Genomic DNA, 10,941 nt, shown 5'->3' on the forward strand with positions numbered 1-10,941 from the left:
CTCACGTACACAAGTGACTTTGAAACTAGAGTAAAACCTGTTCTATTAGAAGCAATGCTGGAAGTTCTCACTCATATTTTAGTTACTGTGATTAACTGTGAGTAGAGCCAGAGCCTGAACCTCTTGTTCTCCAAGTCTACCATCTTAAAAACTTTCTGTAGGGCTCTGTAGAACTTCGGTGTTAATTCCATACTAATGAAATATTACTGGAGTTTTGTTGGTTTTTTACCATCTTAACTGCATTACAACACTAGCAACAAATATTTTAGTTTTTTAACTCTTGCTTTGGAAGCACTAATCTTAAAATCATTTAAGAAATGCTGTAGTTATGGTTTTGTGGCCTTGTTGTTCATAAATAATACTGAGAAGGTTTTTCTGTACTCACAGGGAGGTACTAGTGCTTACCCAGAAGAAGGTTAGGAGATTAGTTATGATTCTCTAACAGGTTTGTCTACAGTTATAGGCTCTACCTTTTGTGAATTGTGATTTGCAGACTGGATTTAAATATTTTTTTAGTGTATAAAATTGTTAATTACTTAAAAATAAACCTTAGTTCAAAGTCTGAAAATTCCGTGGCCCAAGCAGTGTGGGAACTTGTGCTGGGAGAGTATGATCAGTGCCTGTGAAGTCTGTGCTTTTTTATTTGCTTATTAGTTTGCCTCTAGGCCCTTCTGCTTTCAAGGGAAGCGTTTTAAATATCAACCAAGTTTTTCATACCCTCCAGGCAGGCTAATCCATCTCTTGTATGGGTGCTAAAAATTTGCCCAGCCTTTGGCAGGGCGAAAACTAAGTGTGGTCTTCTTGGGTTTGTGCAGTTCTATTGCAGTTGTGTAAACACAATTAAAAAGGAAAATTATTGAATCGATATTGTGCAAGAGGTAGCTCATTTAGCATGGAATTTCAATGTGTTTCATCACACATTTGCACTCACCTTCATGTGCTGCAGCGTGGGCCTTCCAGATTGTCCGTGTCCCCAGTGCTGGAGGTGACTGACTTGCTTGTCCTCAGTCACTTTTTCAGACTGCTTGGGGGGGGGGGGGGAGTGATTTCCAAGCTTTTCAGTTAAACCATCAACTTGTGGGACTGCTGAGGCTAGAGATGCAACTTATTGATGAGGAGGCACTTGGAGAAGCTCCTCTGGATCTATTCAAAGTGAAAATCCAAGTGGAGTGGAACATGTAGATGAAGGCAAAATGTAGTTGAGTGCTCATCTGATGTGGAAGTACTTCACTGGAAAGGCTGCATTCCCTTCTGTGGTGACTGTTTTCTGAAGATTGGCAAAAAGTCTGTCACAGTCCAAATACATTGAAAAATTACTTTAATCCAAGACTGTTTAATTGACCTATGTCAGATCACTGAACTTCCAAGGCCATACATGTAGTCCTGCTGTATTCATTGCAGTGTGAAGTAGTTTTTCTGAGTTTTTTTTTCTTCTTTTTTTTTTTTCTTCTGTTAGAAATACCTGTGATTTAGGTACATTAGTTAAAGGGAGAATACAGCAGCTCTGGTCTGAGAATGCAGGGCTCTGTCTAACATTTAACTGAACAGCAAGGGTGAAGCTTGCATTCACTAAAACTGAAAAGCAATTATCTGTGACTAGGGTCAGTTTTCAGACAATTAAAAACCAAGCTAATTTTTATTACTGTTCAGTCTCAATTTTCAGCTAAATTAAGACAGTGAGCAAGTCCTGTACTTCTCTTGTATGCCAAAAATAACAAATGAGAGGCTTCTGCAAGGATGAGTTTCATTTTGTCTCCTTTAGCAATTTATACATGTAAAATATATGGCAGCCTGAATACCCTCTGCTCTCCTTGGTTTTATTTTTATCTTTAGTACCACCTAATGAGCTATGAGAAATTAAGTTCCTAGATAGTCCTGTTGGCTGCTCTCCATGGCAGAATATTAGTGCAATACTGTTGCCTCCAGTAGTAGTTAGAACACTTTATTTTTCTTTTAAATGTGACATTAAAAATCAGCAACATGTTTTTTGTGTTTTTTTTAAATGTACTCTCCTCTGTCTCTTATTTGAAATGTGTTAGTGAATGGCAGGGATACAACATTGGTTCATATAGCAGTGATGTACTCTGAGATTGTCTTCATTAGTGGCATCCTAAATAGCTTCCTTTACAGTTAATCTTATTTGTTTTATATTTATTGAAATGTCAGGTAGCTAACTAATTTGCTGATATTGCCACTATTTGTAAATGAAACTTACATGGCAGCTTCAGCTATTCTTTCAAATTTACCCCAGTACTTGGGCTGACTGTTTGCAGCCAAAACCCACTAATGGAGGTGATCCCTTGGCTCTAGTAGTCCTATTTTTCCTCCACTTTCCCCTTTTGCTGATATGGGGCTGCTTGGGTGTCTTATCTACTGAGACAGGCTGCTGCTCCAACAGGCTCTGGATACTTTTCATCCTGTGAGCTACAGAAACTGTAATTAAAAATCTAAAGAAGATAGCCTGATATAAACTTGTTTAAGAAAGCAAGTAGTCAGTATCTGATATTTGAGTCATTGTTTCAGTTATTTATTGGAATAATAGGAACTTTCTTCTCATGCTGGACCTGAATTGTCTATCAAGAGTGTGTTCTTCAATGTGGGATTATGCCCTTATGTAAGAGATGAGAGCATTGAGGTGGCATTTCTGGAATTACAGGAATGTACAATATAAAGTAGGTCCTTAAACTGTGGCTTTAAGATGATTGTTTTGTAGGCAGGAAACTTGTAAGCCTGATTTAGGACAATTGATTTTCAGGAGTGGCAATGTATTTTGCCTGTAGTGATATTAAGGCTTTGTGCTGGATGCTTTCCATGGGTTCTTAGTTTTGGTCAATGTTGCAAGCTGAGGCTTTGAAAGAGAAACTACCTGATTTTCCTGCCAGGCCAGAGGAGGAGATGTTTCTGCTCTGATTTATGTTTTGGGGTATCTCGATGTGATCTTCACCCACAGGTTGTGTTCTGTAGAACATCTGTTCAAGAGCATGATTGTTCATGTAGTCAGGAAGGGTTCTGGACATGAAAGAAAACTAAAGCCACATTGGCACAGGAGTGCCTAGGGACTGTTTTGAGTTGCTCACCATGGTCAAGGTACTGTTAATAAGCTAGTGAATGTTAATCTTGTTCAAAAAATACAAAGCTTGCTTACAAGAGGGAGCAAGAAACAGAAGCAGCATGGATAGTAAGTCTTTAATCACCTGAAATTAGCACAAACATCTCCAGAAGTCCCTGCTCAATAAAACTCCACTGTTGGTGAAACTAAGTATGCCTTGAAATTATTTGGAGTTTAGTAAGTCTGCCTAAACTGACTTATGAAATTATTTTAGAAATGAGGCTGGAAAATCTGTTAAGTATTGGTAGTTTTATTAAAACTGTAGTGATTTTCTACAGATGGTGAAAATTCATTTTCTGAATATAGATAATGATCAAAAGTTGGGATGATCTAATATTTGTTTGGTATTGTCTGATTGCTTTTCCTTGTATTTTCTTTTTAATAGTGATCACATGGAAAATATTTATGGCTACTTAATGAAATATACCAATCTTGTCACTGGTTGGCAATATAGGTAAGTCTTCTACAATGCTTTTTAGTGATGTTGGTCTTTGCAGCATCTGAATGAACATATTCCAGATTTTATTATTACTACTTGGATTTCCTATTTTCTATTAAGCAAACTGTTGTTCTCAGTATAGATGAAACTAACATGTAGATGAATAATATTTGTATTAAAGCAAGAATAGTTTGTAGTAAGTGTGAAGCTTTTAACTTATTTGAAGGCTTTTTTTATCCTTCTACATTAAAAATGTTGTATTTGTTTTTTTTCTGCTGAATCTCCAGCTTTATACCAAATCATGCCATCATTGTTGGGTTTTTTTGTTATAAATAATTAAGACTTCCTTATAAAAAATTCACAATCAAGCCAGCTTTTCCCTTTAGTCACCCAAGATGTCTGTCTCCCCTGGAATAACTTGCTTTTCTCTGACAGGTGAAACTCTGAAGTTGCTTGTTTGATGCTTTCTCTAGAGCAGCACAGTGCAGCCAAATGACTGTTGGAGGAACAAGGCCTTAGCATTCCACACTGGCCAAATTCCTGTGCTGCCACTGGCATGCAGTGACTTGTGTCAATACACTTACTGTTGAATTCTGTTGAACAGTTGAAGCATCATGTCCACTTGAATTTTTAAAAAATCTGCAATTGCTGCAGTCTCACAGTTTTATTTCTCAACTGATTTGTATCTGGGGATATTTTATCCTTAAATTGTCTAGTTTAAGGACCTGTTAAGCCTTTGAGAGTCAAGATATTCTTTTGATTCCCAAAATCTTGCAATAACACTCTTCTGTGGGCACAAGTGTTCTGTTGTGCAGTTGAGGGTGTCTCAGAAAAAAATGGTAAGAACTCAATTTTTGTGCAGTTGGGGACTTAGTTCATATGTTTGGGGTTGTACTGACTCAAAGTCTTTCAGTTCTAACCCCATTCTGCCACCTTGCAATGGAAGTCTTGACTTCTCCTTGTATCACCACCCCCACCTCTCAGCATCCCCCCCCCCAAAAAAGTGCTGCTTTTATTTAGTGTGTTTGCTTTGTTATCATTGCAGATTTTTTGTTTTAAATAATGATGCTGGCCTGCTGGAGTACTTTGTGAATGAGCAGTCAAGACATCTAAAGCCCAGGGGTACCTTGCAGCTAGCTGGAGCTGTAATTTCACCCAGTGATGAAGACTCTCACACCTTTACAGTGAATGCTGCCAGTGGGGAGCAGTATAAACTAAGAGGTAGGACCTGGATTGATGGGCAAGGAATTCTTCCACTAGATGACACTCCTGGCTTTTACCTGTAGCTGCTCTACTGGGATTGGCAGCAGGTCCAGAGCAAGAAAACTTGTTTGGCAGAGTGCTGCAATGAGAGTTATTTCATCCTGCTCTTCAGTTAGGAACTGTACTTCTTTGTGGATGGTTCCATACTCTTTGGCTTTAGTGACTTTCAGAAGACTATGAACTTCAGATGTGTAGAATGGGGGTTAATTTTCAAGTATAGTGTCCTTAAATTGTACTGATTTGAAGTTTTCTAAATCGTTGTAGGTAAGAGCATGGTGTTGATGCTTAGGGAGGACTACATAATTCCTGATGTTCAGTTCATTAGCCTTCTTGTGGTGCTTACAGAAGCCTGTTTTCTGATTTTGTAAACTTTGGAAATCTGGGTTAATGTCTTACGGTGTTTCTTTCCTTGAACACTGGCTGTCATTGTCTAATTCAGGGTACCTTACTCTTATTCCAGGCAAATGTCATGCTGTTGGATTAAAATCTGTGGGAGGGTTATTGTTGTTTGTTGAAGTTATGTCTGTTACAAAATTACAGACAAAGAAAGTACATGCCATTTATGTTGAACTTGATTCAATGTTGTAGTTAATTGCAGATTAGCTAAACAAGTTTAGACTGTGAAAAAAAAATGCCTTTGCACTGCTAAAGCCTGGTGATTGAAAGAATGAAGCATTCTTTTTTGCCCATACGTTGAGATGTCTTCATGTCCATAATCCTTTTGGTTTGCTCCTACCAGCTACTGATGCTAAGGAGCGGCAGCACTGGGTTAGCAGGCTACAGATCTGCACACAGCATCACACGGAAGCTATTGGAAAGGTAACGTATCACTGGTGTTTTTGTGGGCAAAAGTATCTTCATCTTGTGGTAGAAGCAGTTGTAAATACAACTATCCTGTTGTCTGAACAGAGTACTACAAAAAAGTGTGTGGTTGGGCTTGAAACTTACATTCAGAAATGTTTTTCTGAATGATATGTAATGGAAAGATACTTTAGGAATGAGACAATTAAGTCCATTAATGGTCCTCCCTGGGTAGGTACTGGTGAGCTGGTGTGTGAACAGGAGGGAGAGCTGAGAGATGAGAGTATTAGCCCAGTATTTTATATTTAGTTTTGCATTTTTTAATGGATAAGGAAACAGGTCATCAGTGTTATTGATGCTTTTCCATTTTGGGAGATTTACTTTTTTTTTTAAACCTTTCTTAATTTTTATTTAAAAAACAACACAACACTCAACATTGCACAAATACTTACAGGATGAATTCCCATGTTTGAGAAGCAAGTCCTCAACACTATATGTGAGGTCTGTTGCTTCTGTTTGCTAACCATTTGGTGGCTGTGAATATAGTGTAATTTATAGAACTGCCTGATGACCATAACACCTGTTTTGAGATCAACATCTTATAGCTGCCTTTGTTGTAAGAGATAAATTAGTAGTTCTAAATGAAATTCCATTCTCTTAAATGTGAACTCTATCCGTGCAGGATCTGTTAGGGGTCAGCTTTTAGTACTGGTGCAAATCAAGGACTAATTTTCCAGTCAGAAATGATACATATTGTTCAATCTCATTTCACAGATTGTTTATAATTAGACTACAAAACAAGGCAACTGTCAGGAGATAGTGCAAAATATTTATTTAGCAGTTGCTACTAAAACATTATTAGGGCTTTGTCATCTGTCCTTGGTCTATAAAAAATCCAGGATTAAACTGTTCTGTGGTATCTTTCAAATCAGAATATTTGGTGGTTATTAGAAATGAATTGTAAATATTTTTCAATATGTTATTTATTCACTAGAACAACCCTCCTCTGAAATCTCGCAGCTTCTCTCTTGCGTCCCAAGGAAGTGCCAGCTCTCCTGGTGTGCAAAGAAGACCCAGTCAAAATGCAGTTTCCTTTTTCAATGTTGGACATCACAGATTGCCAACTGGAAAAAGAGTTCCCATTATGCAGCCAGATCACCTTGTAGATGTTAGAGAGGTTTGTACGCCTTAAATTATCTTACAGTATTTTGAAAGAGCTGTCCTACAATTGGTGGGATTGGGGAGAAACACACTCTTCTTATTTTGGATGTATTGTCAATAGCCTGTCCTAAGCTCTTACTGCATAGCAGTGTGAGGATAAGTAACTTGCCTTGGCTCATTGTACAAGTATAGGGTGTGTATTCCATGACTTCTGTACTCTGAAATAATATCCTGATGCTTAAGGTAGAATTTTGCCTGTTCTCACCCTAGCAAGTCCTAGCACTACAGTTGACAAGGAAATTATGTCCTTGAGGAAGTATAGCATCCCATGCTGTGACATTGTTATGCCATACGCTGTTTTCTCCCTGTGTCAAGCTATAGAAGACTTGACTAAGCTGTACTTGGATCTCCTGTGAGTAAGGAGAAATTGGTCATCATTGAGGTTTAAGAATACTAATGCAACTTTCTGGTGTGCTAATTTATGTGCACAAATTCTCTAGGGATGGATGTGATTTGAAAAGAGCAAAATAAAATGAACAATTCAGAAGTATGTTTTTATTATACACATTCAGGTGTATTTTGGAAAAAACAAATATTTTTTCATTTAATTACTTTTCATCTTGACTGTCAGAATAGACAGTCAAGTTGATTTAACTTGTGAATATTTACAGGGTAGATCATACAAATCTAAGACAGTTAGTTTCTGAATTATAAATCTGTCTTAATATTGATACTAATATTTTAATGTTAACAGTGTAGTTAGTGTAGTGTGATACATTTCTTGCCAAAAATAAGTTTATAGTGGAGGACTTTTTAATTTAGCAAATAAGAATCTAGGAAACAGGAATAGTAAAAAAATAAACTGGGATGGAAGAGTGCTCTGTATTCTGTGTCATTAGCCTTAAAATATGTGGTTGAGCCCTGTGGTTCATCAGTAGGAAGCTATAAATGAGTATTGAAAATACATGCCCTGGTATGTTGCCATAGTTGTTCTTCCTTGATTTAAATCAAGTGCTGTGGCATAATTATTCAGTCAGCTAGATGAGGTGACTGCCTCTTTAGATCTTAGAATCTGTGAGTCTCTGCCCACAGCAGACTGTTCTTGCAAATGCCTAACAAAAGGGTAAGTGTTGCCATCCTGGTTATATCCTCTAGTAACAGTCAAGTCTCTTATAGTGCTTATGCAAATATATGTGAAGTCTTGTCAGGTACCCAGGATAACTTCAGCTGGCACCCTGTGGCTTCTGTTTTTTATGAACTAGTTCATCTGCTTTATCCTCTGAAAGAACTTACTCATCCAAACAAATTGTCAGACTGAAACTATACAGGTAGTTTTCAGTTTGATTCATCGAGTTACATCTTGTGGTAAACTTCTTGCTAGTGTGGTACAACAATTACAACCTATGGTACAGTTAAATAATATTTCCACTTTTGTACCTATTGCATGAAAACAGCAACAGTACAGAACATGGCATGAACATTTACAGAACTCATGCTTATTCTCTTAGCAGTTTTTCTTTCTTTTATCTGTTGTATTTTGGTGTTTGAGGAGTGATACGTTTATGTGAGATAATGTTTCAGAAATGGCTTTTTCACTTTTTGACTCTTAAAATGGCAATAAGGCATCCAAAATTTGAGGGAGGAAAGAGGAGAGTGTGTGAGCTGGAGCACTTAGGAAGCAGCACCTTTATGCTTTAATTGGGATTCTCACTGGGTGGGAAATAAAGTGGAGTGTTTTTTCCTGGCACTGCAAAGAGCACAGAAAACTATTTGTATTTGCTTGTTGTTTAGTTAGGTGACACAGCATGGTTATTTTTCCCCCTGTTCATATCAACCAAGCATGAAAGTATTTGATATTTACTGCAGCAAGTATCATGTTCAAATTCCCCTTTGCTTTTTTTGATTTTGAAGTAAGTTTGATACTTTTTTGCTTGTTAATAAGGTACCATGTATTGCTGTGGGAATTTCATCATGCATTCAGTGATTCTTTAGCTGCATCAAGAAAAAAACAGTACACTTAACTGTACAATATCTTTTACCTTTTAGTTTTATTATCATCATAAGTTTGGAACTTCTCTGTACACAGCTAAACGTGTTCCACCAGACACACTTCCATCACCTGATAAATGACTGTTTTGTTTGACAGATGATGTCTCAGGCTGAAGGCCAGCAGAGAGACTTGATCAGGAGCATAGAATGCCTTCCTGCCTCCGGTCACCTTACATCCTTGGATCAAGACCTATTAATGCTGAAAGCAACTTCTATGGCAACCATGAACTGCCTAAACGACTGTTTCCATATTCTCCAGTTACAACATGCTTCTCAACAAAAGGGATCCTTACCAGCAGGTGGGTATAGATGCTCACAAAGAGCAGAGGCCTTTAACAAATACAAATCCTGCCCTTCTTGCAAAAATACAAGTTGCAGTAAATCCAGTTTCATGTGGGTAGGGAAAACTGCTGGCTGCCTGGTTTCTTGTGAGTTTTTCTGGAGTCCAACTTGGTAGTGTTGGGTAGAACTTATGCATATTGTGTTTTCTATTTATTTATTGTTTTCTCTATCAAGAAGTCTCTGGCAGCAGCTGCATAAATGTAATATTTAATTGTTGGAAGCTTCTCACAGTGGAAGAAAGTAAATAAGGCACCACAAGAAAAGGGCTGCCTTTGGGAGGTAACAGGAGGTATCAGTATTATTGTTGAGTTAACATCCTAGTCTGCTCAGGAGCAGTAATTGTGGAAGGGGACTTTTATGGGATTGCAGATACATACAAGGATATGTGCTGTCCAGCACAGCTCTGTCAAATGTCCTGCTTTTATTTCTGTGCACACTAAATACCTATTATAATAATTTACATGTGTATAGCATTCATTTCTAGTTAAGCATTGAAATACAAAGTTCTAGATTTGCACAGGTTATTTTTAATACTGTTTACATATCAGTATTATTGTTGAGTTAACATCCTAGTCTAAAACATGGGCTAAATGTTGCATTCTGTTCTGAGGCCAGAAAAGACCAGTAAGCAAGTGCAAATTGGTTAAAGGTTAAAAAAACAAACACAATTTTTTTTGTATAAATAACCAACCTCCCGACTAACAAACAAAAACCCCCTGCATATCCCAAACCCCACTGCTAGATGGGTGTGGAAGGACATGCAGTTACAGACAGCAGACAAATATATTGCTCTATCTGCACAATTGATTTCTTCCATGCAAGCAGGGAGTTACCAGAGTTGTTCCTCCTGATTTGTGTACAGTGTATGGAACTGAACATATGCTTTCCTGTTTCTAAATTCTTCTGCATCTTATTGTGATTTTTTTCCCCCATATGTTTACTTTGTGGCTCTTTATGAGCAAAAAGCTTTTTAGGATTCTCAAATGCTTTTCTTGTACAGCAGATATGGTAAGTATGTAACAAAGTGCGCTCAAGTTTGTCTCTGACCTTATCTTTCCCATATTCCAATCATATTTGTGGTACTTGCTTTACCAGTGCGTATTATTTTGGAGCTATAATTAATTTAGCCTGTGATGAAAAAAGATGTTGTATAAAAGTATTAAGACTATATAAAAATAGATTGTCATTTGTAAATAACAACAGGCATTAAAAGATAATATGTGAATAGGATTAATTTTTCTAAATGTATTTCAGTTGAAAATTTCATTTTAAAAATGAAAAACTGAATGGCACCTCTCCAAGTTTTGTCTGAACTCTGAATTTACTCACAGTGAGAGAACTCTGCCTAATCCCTGTGAATTTTTTAAACTATCAATGCATAACTGTGGGAGGTGCACAGCAGAGCTCCTTTTGTATTGGCATTTTTGCATGTGTGCAACTAAGGTGGGGTTTTTGACTCATTGCTGAATCTGAGGAAATAAGAAGGGCCCAGTGAGCACCAGTGTAACAAATGATGGCAAGATATGGGGAGGTTTTTTGAGTGGTTTTATTGTTTTTAAAATTTTTAAGTTACACAGGGAAAAGCTCAATTCCTCAGCCTGTTAATGGCCAAATCTAAAAACATAGCTAGAAGATGTCCAAATATTGAAGATATGTGGTGACATCCTAGAAGGGTGGAAAGGGGAGGAACAGAAGACTGGGATCTATTACCAGTGCCAGAGTTAAAACCAGGCCTTTAAAAGAGTGTATGCACCTTTCTGCAGCCTTCTGCTTTCCT

At 37.4% G+C, this 10,941-nt stretch overlaps 1 protein-coding gene across 1 annotated transcript in view; it reads left to right on the forward strand.

Moving 5' to 3' along the window:
- Positions 1-3,498: 3,498 nt before the first annotated feature.
- The window catches only part of OSBPL11 (oxysterol binding protein-like 11), a 23,594-nt gene continuing 16,151 nt past the window's right edge, over positions 3,499-10,941 (forward strand). The window contains exons 1-5 of the mRNA XM_009996024.1: positions 3,499-3,563; positions 4,594-4,769; positions 5,551-5,630; positions 6,607-6,789; positions 8,920-9,121. Coding sequence (XP_009994326.1) covers positions 3,502-3,563; positions 4,594-4,769; positions 5,551-5,630; positions 6,607-6,789; positions 8,920-9,121 — 703 coding nt within the window. The 5' untranslated portion in view covers positions 3,499-3,501. The remainder of the gene's footprint in view (positions 3,564-4,593; positions 4,770-5,550; positions 5,631-6,606; positions 6,790-8,919; positions 9,122-10,941) is intronic.

This window comes from Chaetura pelagica, unplaced genomic scaffold (genome assembly GCF_000747805.2).
Source record: "Chaetura pelagica isolate M959 unplaced genomic scaffold, ChaPel_1.0 scaffold3, whole genome shotgun sequence".
Taxonomy (NCBI): Eukaryota; Metazoa; Chordata; class Aves; order Apodiformes; family Apodidae; genus Chaetura; species Chaetura pelagica.